The sequence below is a fragment of the Mastigoproctus giganteus genome, chromosome 11 (assembly GCF_048544385.1).
Source record: "Mastigoproctus giganteus isolate SK-2022 chromosome 11, ASM4854438v1, whole genome shotgun sequence".
Classification (NCBI taxonomy): domain Eukaryota; kingdom Metazoa; phylum Arthropoda; class Arachnida; order Uropygi; family Thelyphonidae; genus Mastigoproctus; species Mastigoproctus giganteus.
The window spans coordinates 179,477,393-179,496,008 of record NC_143585.1 but is presented as its reverse complement, the minus strand read 5'-3'; the positions used below and the strand labels follow the sequence as shown (position 1 = coordinate 179,496,008).

Here is an 18,616-nt window from a genome sequence, read left to right as displayed (position 1 = left end):
TTTTTACTCTTAGTTACCCTAACACATCCTGTGTATTCGCTTGTTCCATAAGGATCCCTAGCAGGCCTTGAAGTCCCTGGCACCTTGCTTTTCAGGCTGTTGCATATTCCAATAGAAAAACAATCAAGAATCACTTACACCTCTGCATGTGGCTTCTGTTAACCTCTTTGTCTGTGTTTCTAGCTAGCAGTTGTCTAACTGACCTAACACCTTGTATAGCAGAATTTGGCTTCACATACAAAAATTATAGGTATCTAAAAATAATTTACAAATATTTTAATGTATCAGCAAATAATCTTGTACCCTTTTGTTTAAGTATATTGTAAAGCGGCCTCTCTCTCTCTTGTTAAAAAGCACAGACCACACGGAGAAAAATTCTACTCCCACAGTCTTGCACAGTCTCTTCTGGACCGAATTGATTTTCAAAGTTGTCTTCATGTATTCCCTCTTATCTTGTTTCGGCTGAATTACAGATACATTCAATTTTAATCCTAACTCATTTTTTTCCCTCAACATTTCCCTGTACATTTTAATTAACTCATCAAACCTCCTTACCAATCTGTATAAAAACATCATCCTTAAAGATGATAGGTGTCCTATGTCTTCAACTGTAGCCCTTCACAGATCTACCATGATCCTATTTAACCTGTCTTTTTTTCTATAATATATTTCCTGTTTCTTGGACAGTTGAGTTACCAACAATAGCTATTTTCTGTAGGACCAAGGGAGCATGGGCTCTAGTGTTTGTCTGGGCACTTGAGTGCTTGATGTGTCTCCCTGTTTAATTTATTGAGGCCATCAACCCCCATGCCCTTATATAAGCCCATTAGAATGCTGAATTTGCCCTTAATCTCCTCCTATTCTATAATGAATATACACATTGGCATCCCCTATAGCTGTATCATTCCTGCTAAAGGTAGCTTCACAAAATAAAAAGTGCCTCCGTAGCCAGGTGGGCAGGAGCAGCAGTGTAGTAGCACACGCTTCTTGATTAGACCAGGGTTCGAGCCTGTGCCCACTAAATACGGAGGATGGGGAAAGGTCACTGAATGACCACCGCATATCCTCGGAGCAATATGGCCTTAGTTGCTAATGTTCCTAAAAACCAAATAACAAACAACAAAATAAAAAAATGACACAATTGCAGTTCTGATTCATAGAACAGTTTTTGGTAGTTTTCACTAGATCTAAAGCATTTTACTACTATGTACTCTTTGTTTTTCTGTTATGGGGTGAAGCTTAATTTTAGTCTAAATTTAATTTAAGGCAATGCGATACCAAGAGATACAAAAATAATGTTACATCAAATCCACTTTTTTTATGGCGGTACAAACTATGTGATATTTATAAACTAGTTATAAAATTATATTTTATTGCAAGAAATTTGTAGTTTATGGAACTAAAAAAAAAATGTTTTGGATATTGTTTACACTCCCACAAAACTACATAGAAAATCATCCAAGTGGCACCTATATTATTTCTGTATCAATATCATAACAATTGTGGTGACAGAATTCAAATGGTCTCTCTTATATTGTTCAGCACAGTGGCAGCTGAAGTCTACTTTGGATATTTTTAAGCAATTTAATGCCAAGTTCAGAGACGGTCGTGTTCAAAGCCGCTAAGTGGATTTTTCTTATTTATTGATTTGAAATTATTGTTTTTCTAAAACTTTTGATTTAAATTTAGTAGTATAACATTATTTTGTGATTTTCTGATTAATTTGGTGTATTTATTCTTTACTCGGCCTTGTAAATGCATAAAAGTATCGGTAAAGGTTTCCACGTGTTTCAACTCCGCTACCGTTCGTAATTTTCCCGCGTTTGTGATACGATAGTTATATACCGATAGTTATATTCAACTAGATGCCGTTAGTTGAACTTCGTTAGCAGTTAAATTGTACGTTTAAATAAATACATATAACGACTTAGATTACAAACATAATATAATTAATTATATTTAACATAATTAATAACATAATATAATTAATTATAATTAATTAATAAATTAATAGAATCATGACTCAGACCAGAGCAGCAAAGCAAAAGGCTCAAGCTAATGGAAGTGCTGTGGCTCAGAGCAGAACTGAGGGGAGCAGTTGTCCTCTGACTCACAGCATTTATAAAGTGCACTGTTTGCTTGATGTTTGCAGACAATCGGGTACGGGACATGATACTGCCAAGGGGGATGTCTTTGTGTGTGCGCGATGCAAGGAGTGTATCGATATCAGGCAACAACTCGGCGTTCTTGTGGGCCTATATGAGAGCTTGAAGGACAGGGTGGATGCCGTCGAAGAAACTAAATTGAGGGGCCCATCAAGTTCTCAGCTGCCCACATCACCGCCAGAGCTTGCACTTGGGCATCGCGTGACACAGAGACAACCCCCAAGGCAGAATGCGCTGGTCCCGAAGGAACTAGTAGTGGTTGGTGACTCTATTGTCAGGGAAACGGGGAACATGCTTTGTAAAAAAGATAGGTGGAACAGGACCAGGGTATGTCTGCCAGGGGCAAAGGTTGATGACGTTGTAGAGCGAATATCATCTTTTAAGGGCACAAAAGGTGATATAGTTGTACACGTTGGCACTAATAATATTAAGAGTAGGAGACCGGCAGAATTACTTAACAAGTACAGGTCACTGTTGAACAAAAGCCGAGAATTAGGGTTGAATTTGAAAGTGTCTGCAATTCTGCCCAGACACGATAGGAGGGAGTATATGATGAGAGCCTTGTCGATCAATTCGGCCCTGGAAAGATTGTGCAAGGCTCAAGGGGTAGAATTTTTTTCAGCCTGGACTGTACTTGTTAACAGGAGAGATTGCTTCTACAGGGATGGGATACACTTAAATACAAAGGGTGCAAGAATATTTGCTGATGCTATCGAGGCAGTGTTAGGTGGGTCGGAAAACTGCTAGCTTGGGGGGAGACAAAGACCAATAGATTGACAGTAGCCACTGGCAGAGGTGAAAGAGATTCTTGCACTGCTTCTATTAGAATGAGCAGAAGCCTGAAAAACAAGATGCATGGTATTTCAGAGACTGCTGGGAGCCATTGCGGTACAAGTAAACACATGTGTTGTGTTAGGGTAGCTAAGAATAGAAACAGGTGCAGGTATACTTGCGTGTACACCAATGCTAGGAGTTTAGTAAATAAATTTGATGAATTTGAGGTATTGCTCAAAACATCAAAGGCAGATATTGTTGGGATATCAGAGACGTGGTGTCACACAGATATAAGGGATGCAGAACTGCAATTTGGGGAGTACAACGTCTACAGAAAGGATAGACAGGATAGGAAAGGAGGAGGGGTTATGCTATTAGTTAAGAAACACATAAAAACCAAGGAAGTGAAGCCAGTCGACATCCCCGGACAGTGCAGTGTTGAGTCAGTTTGGTGTGACATAAGCATTGGGAGATCAAAATTGAGAGTAGGAGTGTGCTATAGGCCTAATGACTCTGATGAGTATAATAAGGAACTGTACAGGGAAATAGTGGGCCAGTAAATCAGAGAGTCTTATAATGGGAGATTTTAATTTCCCAGATATTGACTGGAATTTGGGGGCTGGTTACTCACACACTAGCAAGGCTTTTGTGGATTTATTGGATGATTGTTTTCTACATCAGCATGTTCGGGAGGCAACTAGAGGGAGTAATACTCTTGATTTGATTATCAGCAGTGATTCTTCATGCATTAAGAATCTGCAGATAAATGAACCACTAGGTGGCAGTGATCACAGTGTGCTGAAGTGGGATTTACTCAAAGAGGTAACTACCATTACGGGTAAAGGGAAGGGTTATTGCTTCCGTAAAGGCGACTACGATGGACTGAGACAGTATTTAAATTCTATACAATGGGACCAACTGATGATGTTACCAACAGCAAATTCAAAATGGGAAGCATTCAAAGAACTTATCTTGGAAGCTACTAAGCTTTACATACCAACTAAGAAATATTGTTCACGGTTTAGGCCAAAATGGATATCAGATGAACTAATGAGGCATATGGCAGAGAAGAAAAATGCATGGGATACTTACAAATTAACACATGACACAGAAGCCTATGATAGATACAAGTTGATATGCAACCAAGTTACAAAGGAGGTTAGGCAGGCGAAGGCAGATTACGAGAAATCCTTGGCAAGGGATGCAAAGAAAAACAGCAAAGAGTTCTTCACTTATGTAAACTCTAGAAGGAAGGGGATGAATCAGATTGGTCCACTTGATATTGATGGGTTAACTGTTGATGATCCTGCTCAGGTAGCTAACAAACTAAATTAATATTTTGCATCGACATTCACACATGAGGAGTTATTCAGCAAGGGGAATGCCAGAGGTGTATTCAACTCTAGCAGTAAGCTACAGAATCTTGAAATAACTGGGAGTAAAGTGGAGGAGAAACTGTTGAAGATAAACACAAGAAAGGCACCCGGGGTGGATGGGATCTATCCAGTTATATTAAAGGAGGCAGCAAAGGAAGTAAGCAAACCCTTAGCCATAATTATGAGAGCTTCCTTGGACTCAGGGGAGGTACCCATAGACTGGAAATGTGCAAATGTGACCCCAATTCACAAAGGAGGATCAAAGGCTGACACAAGTAATTATAGACCTGTGAGCTTAACTTCTGTTCCAGGAAAATTAATGGAGGCACTGGTTAAAGAAGCACTGCAGGATCATTTAGACACGACTTCAGTTATAGCTCAGACACAGCATGGTTTTGTTAAGGGGAAGTCTTGCCTGACCAACTTGATTGGATACTATGATGCAGTCACAAAAGAACTGGATGCAGGGAATAACTTTGATATTATATACTTGGATCTTAGAAAGGCTTTTGATACTGTTGCGCATGGAAGACTGCTACACAAATTGGAGCAGTGTGACATTGGAGGCAAATTGCTGCTATGGATAAAGGGGTGGTTGAGGGGGAGAAGACAGAGTGGTAATCAATGGACACTGCTCATCGTGGACTACTGTTATTAGTGGAGTCTCTCAGGGCTCAGTGTTGGGTCCATTATTGTTTTCTGTATTTATAAATGATATTGATGATGGTATATCAAGCTTAAAGTCCAAGTTTGCAGATGATACAAAGGTTGGCAGGGTTGTCAAGGACACTACTGACACTATGCTGCTGCAACAGGATCTGGAAAGGTTGAGCAGATGGGCTGAGAGGTGGCAAATGAAGTTTAACATTGACAAATAAGAGGGCGCTGACTCTATTTAAAAGTTACAGCTGACAGTTACAGGCTCCGCAAAAACGATAAGTGTTTGCCTTTTATTTACATGATTGTTGTTTTATATTGTACTTAATACGTAGTCATATAGTTATAGTTACGCTGGTTATTTTTTATTTTAATTTAGATAAAGAGTTTTTGTGGATTTTACTTACGATAGGTAAAACCGTTATTTTTGTTCGATTTTTGTAGCCATTGTTTTTGTATATAGGGAATTCAAAGTTTTTGTAGGGAATTCAAAGTTTTTGTAGGGAATTCAAAGTTTTTAATTGAGGTAGCTAGGTAGCTCTAACGCATAATTATATAGTAATACGCTTCACTGTTTCTATTTCATAGTTTCTATTCAAATACTACTGACATTTAATTTATTGATTTTATTAATTTAAACTACCATGCCCCGAACTAGAGCAGCAAAGCAACGGGCACAAAGTGGCAGGAGTGTTGTGACTCGGGGGAGAACTGAGGGGGGCGATTCTCCAACGCGTCACAGCCTAAAAAAATGTACAACTTGTGAAATGTTTGCCGAACTCTCTGGAACGGAACATGATATTGCCATGGGGGATGTCTTTGTGTGTGCGCGATGTAAGGAGTGTAAGGAAATCAGGCGACAACTCAGCGTTGTTATGGGCCTATATGAGAGTTTGAAGGACAGGGTGGATGCCCTCGAAGGAAATAAATTGAGGGGCCCATCAAGCTCTCAGCTGCCCACATCAACGCCAGAGCGTGCACTTGGTCATCACGCAACACAGCGGCAACCCCCAAGGCAGAATGCGCTGGTCCCACAGGAACTATTAGTTGTTGGTGACTCTATTGTCAGGGAAACGGGGAACATGCTATGTAAAATGGATAGGTGGAACAGGACCAGGGTATGTCTGCCAGGGGCAAAGGTTGATGACGTTGTAGAGCGGATATCATCTTTCAAGGGCACAAAAGGTGATATAGTTGTACACGTTGGCACTAATGATATTAAGAGTAGGAGACCGGCAGAATTACTCAACAAGTACAGGTCACTGTTGAAAAAAAGCCGAGAATTAGGGTTGAATTTAAAAGTGTCTGCAATTCTGCCCAGACACGATAGGAGGGAGTATATGATGAGAGCCTTGTCGATCAATTCGGCCCTGGAAAGATTGTGCAAGGCTCAAGGGGTAGAATTTTTTTCAGCCTGGACTGTACTTGTTAACAGGAGAGATTGCTTCTACAGGGATGGGATACACTTAAATAGAAAGGGTGCAAGAATATTTGCTGATGCTATCGAGGCAGTGTTAGGTGGGTCGGAAAACTGCTAGTTTGGGGGGATACAAAGACTAATAGTTTAACAGTAACCGCAGGCAGAGGTGAAGGTGATTCTTGCACAACTTCTATTAGAATAAGAAGCGACCTGGAGCGAGGGGTGTTGGGGGTTTCAGGGACGGATGGCAGTCATCCTGGAATAGTTGGGTATATGGGATGTGTTAGGGTAACGAGGAATAGGCATAGGAGCATGTATGCTTGCATGTATACCAATGCTAGAAGTATAGTAAATAAATTTGATGAATTTGAAGTGTTGGTCAAGACATCAAAGGCGGATATTGTTGGGATAGCAGAGACGTGGTGTCACAAAGATATAAGGAATGCAGAACTGGAATTTGGGGAGTACAATGTGTACAGAAAGGATAGACAGGACAGAAAGGGAGGAGGTGTTATGCTGTTAATTAAGAAAAACATAAAATCAAGAGAAGTGCATCCAGTTGATATAGATGGACAGTGCACTGTTGAGTCAGTTTGGTGTGACATAAGCACTGCAAAAGCAAAAATAAGAGTAGGAGTGTGTTATAGGCCTAATGACTCGAATGAGTACAATGAACAATTGTACAGAGAAATAGAGTGGGCCAGTAAATCAGAATGTCTTATAATGGGGGATTTTAACTTCCCAGATATTGACTGGAACTTGTGGGTTGGTCACTCACACACTAGTCAGACTTTTGTGGATTTATTGGATGATTGTTTTCTGCAGCAGCATGTTCGAGAGGCAACCAGAGAAAGTAATACTCTTGATCTGGTTATCAGCAGTGATCATTCGTGTATTAAGAATTTGCAGATAAAGGAACCACTAGGTGGCAGTGATCACAGTGTGCTGAAGTGGGATTTACTCAAAGAGGTAACTACGGTCAGGGGTAAAGGAAGGGGTTTTTGCTTCCGTAAAGGGGAGTACAGTGGTCTCAGACAGTTTTTAAATTCTGTACAGTGGGATCGACTGACGATGTTCCAAACAGTAAATTCTAAGTGGGAAGCATTCAAGGAATTAATCGTGGAAGCTACTAGACTTTTCATACCGATGAAGAAATATTGTTCAAGGTTTAGGCCTAAATGGTTATCAAATGAACTAATGAGACTCGTGACAGAGAAGAAAAATGCATGGGATGCATATAAATTATCAGGCGACGCAGAAGCCTGTAGCAGATATAAGCTAGTCTGTAATCAGGTCACAAAGGAGGTTCGGCAGGCAAAGGCGGATTACGAGAAATCTTTGGCAAAAGATGCTAAGAAAAACAGCAAGGATTTCTTTACTTATATAAACTCTAAAAGGAAGGGGCTGAATATGATTGGTCCACTTGACATCGATGGTTCGACTGTTGATGATCCTGCTCAGATAGCAAACAAACTGAATGAGTATTTTGCATCTACATTCACACGTGAGGAATCATTACAGTTTGAAAATGGAAGAAGGTTATCAAATTGTAGCAGTGTGCTTAATGATTTTGTAATAACTGAGAGCAAAGTGGAGGAGAAATTGTTGAAGTTAAACATAAGAAAGGCACCTGGGGCGGATGGGATCTATCCAGTTATATTAAAGGAGGCGGCAAAGCAACTAAGCAAACCCTTAGCCCTAATTATGAGAGCATCCTTGGACTCAGGAGAGGTTCCCACGGACTGGAGATGTGCAAATGTATCCCCAATTCACAAAGGAGGTTCGAAGGGTGACACGAATAATTACAGACCAGTTAGTTTAACTTCTGTTCCGGGTAAAATAATGGAGTCACTGGTTAAAGATGCATTGCAGGATCATCTAGACAAGACTGCAGCAATAATTCAGACACAGCATGGGTTTGTTAAGGGAAAGTCTTGTCTGACAAATTTGATTGGTTATTATGATGTGGTCACAAAGGAACTGGATGCAAAAAATAATTTTGATATCATATACTTGGATTTCAGGAAAGCTTTTGACACTGTTGCGCATGGAAGACTACTGTACAAATTGGAGCAGAATGGTATTAAGGGTAAGTTGCTGCAATGGATAAAAGGATGGTTAAGTGGGAGAAGACAGAGGGTGGTAATCAATGGGTGCTGCTCTTCGTGGACTAATGTTATTAGTGGAGTCCCACAGGTTTCGGTGTTGGGGCCACTGTTGTTTTGTATATTTATCAATGATATTGATGAAGGTATATCAGGCTTAATGTCGAAGTTTGCAGATGACACGAAGGTTGGCAGGGTTGTTAATGACAGTAATGGCAGTGTGCTACTGCAACAGGATCTAGATAATTTGGGCAGATGGGCTAAGAAGTGGCAACTGAAGTTTAACCTTGACAAATGCAAAGTACTGCATATGGGTAGAAGTAACCCCAGAGAAACGTACCAACTGTGTGGTACTACACTTAAGGTGGTAGAAAATGAAAAAGACCTGGGAGTAATTGTGCAGTCAGATATGAAGTTTTCTGAGCAATGTAGACAGGCTGCTAGGGCAGGTCATGGGGTTTTGTCAATGATATATAGGAATTTTGCTAGCAGGGAAAAGGAGGTGATTGTCCCTCTGTATAAGGCAATGGTCAGGCCACGTCTTGAGTACTGCGTACAGGTCTGGAGGCCTCATTTTAGGAAGGATGTAGATTTGCTTGAGCGTGTACAGAGAAGAGCAACACGATTGGTGAGGGGAATGAAGGGATCCTCTTACCAAGAGAGGCTTAAGTTCTGCAAATTGCAGTGGCTGGAGACTAGGCACCTGCGCGGTGATCTGATTGAGGTCTATAAGGCCTTGAATGGGTTGAGCACGCTGAATTCTGATGGGATCCTCCCACTTGTTCAGAATACGAACCTACGGGGACATAAGTTCAAATTAAGAAAGGATAGATGTAGAATAGATGTGCGGAAATTTGCCTTTAGCCAGCGGGTTGTTAATTGCTGGAACAAACTTCCATCTGTCGTTGTGGAAGTTGATAGGTTAAATAAATTTAAGGAGGAACTGGACAGGCAATTGGAGGGTATGGTGTGATTTTTTTTTTTTTTTTTTTTTTTGGCTGATGCTGCATAAGCTCCTACACTGCTTTCTTGCATCAAGTGCCACTACTACTACTACTACTAAATGTAAAGTACTACACACTGGAAACAGCAACCCCAGAGCAACATATCAACTCTGGTACTACACTGACAGTGGTAGAGAATGAAAGGGACTTGGGGGTGGTGCAGGCAGATATGAAGTTCTCTGAGCAGTGCAGACGGGCTGCAAGAGTAGCTCATGGAGTATTGTCAATGATATACAGGAATTTTTCCAGCAGGGATAAGGAGGTGATTATTCCATTGTATAAGGCAATGGTCAGGCCACACCTAGAGTACTGTATACAGGTCTGGAGGCCTCATTTCAAGAAGGATGTAGAGCTGCTGGAACGAGTACAGAGAAGGGCAACAAGATTAGTGAATGGAACAAAGGGGTGCTCTTACGAAGAAAGGCTTAAGTTTTGCAAATTACAGTGTCTGGAGACTAGGCACCAGCGAGGTGATCTGATAGAGGTGTATAAAGCCTTGAATGGTTTAAGCATGCTCAATGCTGATGGCATTCTTCCTCTAGCTCAGAAAAATCACCTGAGAGGGCATAAATTCAAATTGAGGAAAGACAGATGTAGGATAGACGTGCGGAAATTTGCCTTTAGCCAGCGGGTGGTGGGTTGGTGGAACAGACTTCCATCCCTTGTGGTGGAGGTTGATAGCCTAAATAAGTTTAAGGCTCAGCTGGACAGGTATTTTGAACGAACAGAGGGGGGAAGTGGAAGTGGGTTTTTTTTTTTTTTTTTTTTTGGCTGATGCTGCATAAGCTTGCTTTCTTGCATCAAATGCCTCTACTAATGCTAATGCTAAAATGAAGTTCATCAACCTATCACAAATAATAACCATGCTACTCATTGTAAACAAAAGTTAACAAGAAAAAAAAAAAATTTTTTTTTAAGCAGTGAAAAAAATTCCACTTAGCAACCCCATGAAAATGATCTGATGCAAATTGCTGATTTTAAATTTGTATATTGTGAGTTCTTGTTTAGAAGAAAAATAGTGCTGAGAGCAAAAAAAAAAAAGAAAACCCAGTTTTGTGATTCTGTGGAAGCATATTTTTGATGTGCCAAGAGAGATTAAGTCAGAGTAATCCCAAATATAGATAACGGGATCTTTTTGGAAATCAGATTATCAGTTTGCCGAGAATGAGTAGCAGACTTTTTTTTTGCAAGTAATAAGGATTGAAGTTAACTAAGTTTTCTTTGAAATTTTGCCATTGGAGAATTATCTGGAGATGGGTGTTTAAGGTGTTGATATTTCATATTCTAGAAGTTCAGACTGGTTGTGTTATGGGAAAAAAACTGGAAAGTGAAATGTAGTGTGCTATTATCAGCAAAGGTGTGGATAGGATTTGCACTAAGTGGGAGGAGGTTATTAATCTAAGAGGAAAAGAGTGGCAGAAGGACTGAACATTTGGGAATTCAGCATTGATGGAGAAGACAAGAGTGCTGTCTACCATTAACCCCCCCCTCCCGTGAGCATACAGAAAGAAACCTGGATATCCAGTTGCAAAAATCGGTTGCCATGACAAGTTGTTTAGAAGAATTTTATGGCAACATGATCCAAAGCCTTGAAATGTCAAGGGCAACTGCTTGAGTTTCACGAAATTTTTCAGTCAAATTTCTTCAAAGATGGGTAACATCTTTAGTGAAAGCTGACAGAATCTGTATTGGCAATCATTGATCAGATGGAAGGTCAAGATAATTTTCAGAAGGAAAACCTTAGTGTAATAAGAAAATGAAAAAAAAATGACATAACCGAAGCAAGCTAGGAAGTGCTAGTTTTGAGAACAAATGGAGAAATGTCATTATGAACTGAAGAATTGTTGCATCAAGATTGTTTCAGAATTCTATAAACCTTCTGTTGGAAGACCACAAGAGGGGTATTGAGTGGAGTGTATTTGGTATGGTAGGGTGGGAGGTTTACCAAATTATCAATACAAGAGCTAGAAGAATAGTTGAGTTGATGCAATAGAACCATCAGGTTGCAGTACAGGTGGGTATATTGATAAGAACTTTGACAGGAATCCAAAATGCTCGACTACCATTTAGGCAAGTAGCAAGTTATCTACACCCTTACCCTGTTCAAAATTTAGACTGATTAATAACGGTTTTACTATTGTTGCTAGCTTTAATGTAGGCATAATACGAAGCTGAAGATTTGGATATAAGCCAGTTGCAATATGTCATATTCTTATCTTGAACAGCCTTCACATATTTATTGGAAAAGCACAATATTTTAGGGTGGAATGGAGAATAAAAGATTTTATTCCCCAGAATAATTCAGTGACTTGCTACTTGTCCAAATGGTAATAAAGCATTTCATGTTCTGAGAAAACATTGGCATCTGAAGATTTGAAACTGTAATGCAATCAACGAAATGAACAGAAATTGCACAGTGAACGATGGCCATGAATTTGGCAGAATGGGACGGAGTGATGTTAAGCAGAGGAGATTCCAAATCAGGAGCATTGGAGTGGAAATATGCGCAAGGACTACTTTTGAAGCGAAAGGTTTGGTCATATATTACATTTCTTGTATTCCATCTATAAAAAATTATATGTTAATATAGATGCAAAATATACTGCCTTACCATTCATATCCAGACACACACACACCTCTCTCTCTGTTGATAGTTGGTCACTTCCTCCCTAAGTACCATTTATCATACATAACTAAAGGAGACAGTAGTATATGACTAAGAATGCAAGATGCTGCAATTGATGGATTTAACAGACTTCCAGCATGAAATCATAATAAGGTGCCATATAAGCAATAGGTCCATACATGACATTTCAGCAGTATACTGAAGATCCTTAGCTTGATGATTGGTGATGTGATCTGCAAATGGAAGTGGACTAGTGCTGTAACCATCGTGGAAATGGAAAACCTCTTAAATTGATGGAACATGATAGAAGAGTACTGCTAAGAATTGTCTGTTCAGAATGCAAGTCACCATTGTTGCAGCATGCAGGCCCTCAGTGAGATGATGAAACAAAAGTCAGTACCAGTACAGTGCACAGGACATTTCCTGTTATGGGTTACCATGGTTGTATATCCATCCATGTCACTAATCACCCTGACTAATGCCAGACACTGTCAGGCTTGGTGTAAGGCCTACCATTCTTGGACCATAGCCCAATGGAAAGCTCTGCTTTGGAGTGATGGGTTACTTTACATGCCTTACCTGCCTTACAGTCATGTCTGGGTGTGGTCAATGCCCATAGAAAGCTGCCTGTTGGACTGTATCATCCTGACAGTGATGCTTGGCTGAGGAAGTGTGGTGGTTTGAGGCTGGTTTTCATGGTTTCTGGAGGCCTCATTTTAGGAAGGATGTGGAGTTGCTAGAATGAGTACATGGAAGGACAACAAGATTGGTGAGGGGAACAAAGGGATCCTCCTACCACGAAAGGAGACTAGGTGCCTGCAAGATGATCTGATTGAGGTGTATAAGGCCTTGAATGGTTTGAGCAGGCTCAATGCTGATGGGACATAAATTCAAATTGAGGAAAGATAGTTGTTGAATAGATGCGTGGAAATTTGCTTTTAGCCAGCAGGTAGTTGTTTGCTGGAACAAACTTCCATCTGTGGTTGTGGAAGTTGATAGCTTAAATAAATTCAAGGAAAAACTGGACAAACTCTCAGAGCAAGAGCAAATGGATGTGTGAAATGGAATTTTTTTTTTTTTTTTTGGCTGAAGCTGTATAAGCTTGCTTTCTTGCATCATATGGCTCTGTTAATGTTAACACTGTAGCATTCTTAAAAGATTTTGACTTTGAGTAAAGTCAACTAAGGCAGACGATTGATTCAAAAGCTACAAAATAATAAGCTTCAGTGAACATTGTTTCCAACACACACACAACAATTGTAAATACATGTATTTATATTTCTTTGGAACATAAATTTTTGAATTCATATGTACTTGTTTCAGCTATAATTTTCTGTGTTATTTTCTGCATTCATGTATTGTTTTACTATCATATTCTGCGCACGGCTGAGTTGTTTAAGGAAATAATTTTCTTCCCTTCAGCCATCATATCAGAATCTACGTCAAAGAATAGAAGGCTATGTTTCAAAGTTTCTGTCCACAGAAAAATGGCACCCAGATCAGAATAAAAATCAACTGAGAGACAATCTTCGAAGGCACATAAATGAGTAAGTTAGTTTTATAAATATAACTTACAGTTAATTTTAAATAAAGAATCGTATATTTGGAAGTTATAAAGATTGTATATCTTTCTGCATATGTATATAATAAATTCTCTCTCTCTCTATACAGAGAAAGAGAGAGCGTTTGCACCATTATTAACTATCTTGAGCATCTGCAATTCACAAAAGAAATGAAAGATAAAAGAAAACACAAGTTGCATAGAGAATCATGGGAGAATTTTTATTAGGAACATGGCTTTTATATAAAATGATTCGGTTTGGAGTGGGGGATTATTACTAACTGATGTTTTTGTAGCTGCTTTGCTCCCTTCTTCTGAGGCTTCACTATAATTACTGTAATTACAGTGAAGCCTCAGAAGAAGGGAGCAAAGCAGTACTTACTGTAATTCATACTGGCTGCTGTATATCTCTAGTATTTTTGGGACTGACTGCTAAGGAGGAGAAAAAGAATGGATTTTTGCAGTAAGAGGGCTAAAAGAATGTCAGTAATGGCCAGTGGGTTTCTTACTTAATAATACCAACAAATCCATTTGGTGTGACCAGTTATTGTTTTGGACATTTGTTTTTAATGGAAAAATTTGTTTATTATTTTTAATAGATGAAGAAAACTTCATCTTTTTTTGATCTACTGATATCAGCAATAAAGGACAGCTTGATTTTTATTAATTAATTTTGGACAAAAAAAAATCAAGTTTGCTTCCTTTTGTTTCACGACAGAGAATCAGTTTTTTTTAATCAATTGGACCCCTTCTCTATCTCATTGTAACGTACAGTTTCTCATCATTTTGCAAAAACTCAGTTTTTCTCAGTCATTTTCTTTTCTATAAAAAAAAAAAAAAAAAAAACAAATAGTGAAATTATGTTAAGAGAATCTTTTTTTTAAGTTGCCAATTTCTGTTCATTTTTGTTAACAAATTAGCTCTTAGGTGTGCTAGAGTACATTACATAATAGAAACATGGGAGAATAGGAAGGATATTGATGAAGCCTGATACGCTAAAGATTATAATGATTTATGCACCAACATCGAGCCATGATGATGAAGAGGTTGAAGAAATGTACACTGAAATTGAGAGTCTTCTAGATGAGCAGAAAACCCACTACACTATTATTATGGGAGACTTCAATGCTAAGGTTGGAAAAACACAAAACAGCACAGAAAGGGGAACTATAGGAAATTTCGGAATTGGTGAAAGAAATGAAAGAGGTGAAAGACTTGTGGAATTTGCAGAATCTCAAGGACTGTCAGTAATGAACAGAAAGTGGACATGGAAGAGTCCAAATGGATTAACTACTAATGAAATAGACTTCATCCTCACTAACAGAAGATATATTGTGAATGATGTTACCGTCCTGAATAAGGTAAATGTTGGAAGTGATCACAGAATGGTAAGATGTACACTTGATATAGATGTAGGAAAGGAAAGGAAAAAACTGACTCGAGTAAATAATACAAAGGTCTTTGAAATAACAGAGGAGGAGAAAAAGCAGTATGTACTGGAACTTAAGAACAAGTTTGAGCTTCTGCAGACTGCTGAGGACCAAGATATCGACGAGGAATATTACAACTTTTTGAAAGTGATAAAGCCCAAGAAACCTATAGGGAAAAAGAAATCCAAAGAAGAAAAAATTAGTCAAGAAACACTTGTCATGATGAACCGAAGACAACAAATGAAAAGCAAGAAAAACACTGACAGGGAGAAAATTGAGTATACTGAGTTATGCAAAGCCATTAGAAAGAGACTCAGAGAGGACATAAGAAGATTTAACACAAGAAAAGTAGAACAAGCATTAAGGGAAAACAAAGGATTTAAATCAGCAGCCATGAGCAGTAATACAGAAAGACAAATGATACTGAAACTGAAGAATAGCGATGGTGTACTTATAAACAGCAGAGAAGGCATAATTCAAATAGCAGAAGACTACTATAGAGAATTATACAAGGAGCAGGGGAATGATGCTAGCAGTGGGGGAAGATGGATTGCAAAGTAGCAACACATACGACATACCCAATATTCTTCCTGATGAGGTAGAGCATGCATTGAAGAAAATGAAGAATCGGAAAGCCCCGGGGAAAGATGAAGTTACTGTAGAGTTGTTAAAATTGGGAGGAAGAGACATAACACAAAAACTGGCAAGGCTCTTCACAAAGTGCATTAGAAAAGGTGTGACGCCTAAGCAGTGGAATAATGCAATCATAGTTTTGCTGCATAAGAAAGAAGATAAATCAGAAATTGGAAATTATAGACCAATTAGCTTGTTATCCCACATCTACAAGTTGCTCACAAGGGTCATTACTAACAGATTAGAAAGAATACTGGATGAGAATCAACCGAAAGAGCAAGCTGGCTTTAGGACAGGATTCTCAACTATGGATCACCTTCATATAATATCACAGCTAATGGAGAAAGCAAATGAATATAAAACACCATTATGCCTGGCATTTGTGGATTATGAAAAGGCATTTGACTCCATACAGCATAAGGCAATGTTTCGGGCACTGGAAAGACAAGGCATTGATACCCCATATATTATGATTTTGAAGAAAATATACGAGAGTGCTACCTCCTTTATTAGACTAGACAAAGACAGTAGGAAATTTAAAATTGAGAAAGGAGTTCGACAAGGAGACACAATATCTCCGAAGCTGTTTACTGCTGCCCTTGAGGAAGCTTTCAGAAGATTAGACTGGTCGCAGAAAGGAGTCAATGTGAATGGAGAGTACCTAAACCATTTATGATTTGCAGATGACATTGTGGTCATAAGCCATGATCCCAAAGAATTAGAGGAAAATCTTAATCAGTTATGCACAGCTAGTAAGGATTTTGGACTAAAGATGAATATGGCTAAAACAAAAGTAATGATGAACAAGTATGCCACAGAAAGGGAAATAATGATTGAAGGAGCAGTAATTGAAAAGGTGGAGTCATTGAAAAGGACAAGTTATTAGCTGTAATAATGATAAATGGCTGGAAGTCAAGAGAAGAATAAATTTTGGATGGATAGCATTCAGGAAATATAGTCACATATTGAAGAGCAATATCCCAGTTTGTCTGAAACGTAAAATAATGGACCAATGTATACTCCCCATCATGACTTATGGAAGTGAAACTTGGGCACTCACCAAAAGAATGGAAGAGAAGCTGAGAACTACACAGCGAAGAATGGAACGAATCATATTGGGAATAAGACTGTTAAATAAGAAGAGAAACACATGGATTAGGCAACAAACTCAAGTAAAGGACATTCTTATCAAAACTAAAGAACTAAAATGGTCTTGGGCAGGACACATAGCTCGAAGACATGATGACAGATGGACTAAGAAAATAACAGAATGGTATCCAAGAGGAGCTAGAAGAAAACCTGGAAGACAAAGGCGGAGATGGATAGATGAAATTCATGAGTTTGTGGGTAGTAAATGGATGTCCAGTGCTCAAAACAGAAGGAACTGGAAAGTTGCTGGAGAGGCCTTCATCCTGCAGTGGATTGAAAATGGCTGATGATGATGATGATATGCCTTCATAATATCGATGAAGGCATATCAGGCTTCCAAATTTGCAGATGATACAAAGGTTGGCAGGGTAGTTAATGACAGTATGCTGCTGCAACGGGATTGGATCTAGAAAAGTTAGGCAGATGGGCTGAGAAATGGCAATTGAAGTTTAACATTGATAAATGCAAAGAATTGCATATGGGTAGCACTAACTCCAGAGTAACATACCAACTGTGTAATACTATACTCAGGGTAATGGAAAATGAAAAGACTGGCAGTAATTATGTAGTCAGATATGAAGTTCTCTGAGCAATGACAGGCTGTTAGGATAGCTGATGGGGATTTGTTAATGATATATGGGAATTTTGCTAGCAGGGATAGAAAGGTGATTATTTCATTGTATACGGCAATGATCAGGCCAAATCTTGAGTACTGCATACAAATGTGGAGGCCTCATTTTTAGGAAGGGTGCAGACCTGCTGGAATGAGTGTGCAGAGAAGGGCAATGAGATTTGGTGAGGGGAACAAAGGTTTCTCTTACCAAGAAAGGCTTCAGTTATGCAAATTGCAACATCTGGTGACTAGGCACCTGTGAGGTGATCTGATTGAGGTGTTTAAGTCTTTGAATGCAGCAAAGCAACTTCGATGCTGATGGGATTCTTTCCCTTGCTCAGACTACATATGAGGTGACACAAATTCAAATTGAGGAAGGATGAATGGCTGCAAAATACACTGGTGTTCAAAGAAAGTGCATCACCTAGGAATTTCACATTTCTAACCCTCGCGATGGTATGTTACATTAATGACTAGCATCACAAATAGAAACATAAACAAAAGATATTTATTAATAGTTAAGGCAAAACTAAGTAATATTTGACAGGTTCTCTCAAAATATTTGCGAGCATTTGCAACCTTTATACAACAGTTTTGGTAAACAGGGCAATTATGGCTGAAATGTTATCAGAATTTGCTTCAGTTTATCATTTTAATTGGAAAAAATGAAAAGGTGCTAACTAATATTTAGTTGACCGCCTGGCCCTGATGACAGCAGCACACCGTTGAAGCATTGACAAGATCAATTTTTGAAGATAATCAACTGATAGTTTGTGGTTCCAAACACAAATTATGAAGATCACGAAGGGTCTTTGGTTTCTTTCTGGCAGCTGCAGATTCCACTGACGCCAATAGTTCTCTATACGATTCAGGTCCAGCCAGACTGTTTCCTGACCAGCTAACAGTTGTAATGGACCTGTTCTTCCAACCATTTTTTCACCTGTAACAAATGTAAACACATTACTGTCGAACCTCTAATGCAGAAAGTAACTGCAGAAGTGCCTACTTAAACCTTTCACCCCTCGATGACAAGGAGCAGAGTCGCCCTGAAAGTTGCAGTTACTTGGCAGGTTTAAATGGTCTCTAATGGTTGGCAGCAATTT

General features: G+C 39.1%; 1 protein-coding gene across 1 annotated transcript in view; it reads left to right on the top strand.

The window, feature by feature from the left end:
• LOC150078599 (uncharacterized) overlaps positions 1-18,616 on the top strand; it is a 452,040-nt gene that overhangs the window by 18,115 nt on the left and 415,309 nt on the right. The window contains exon 3 of the mRNA XM_090384628.1: positions 13,550-13,674. Coding sequence (XP_090240754.1) covers positions 13,550-13,674 — 125 coding nt within the window. The remainder of the gene's footprint in view (positions 1-13,549; positions 13,675-18,616) is intronic.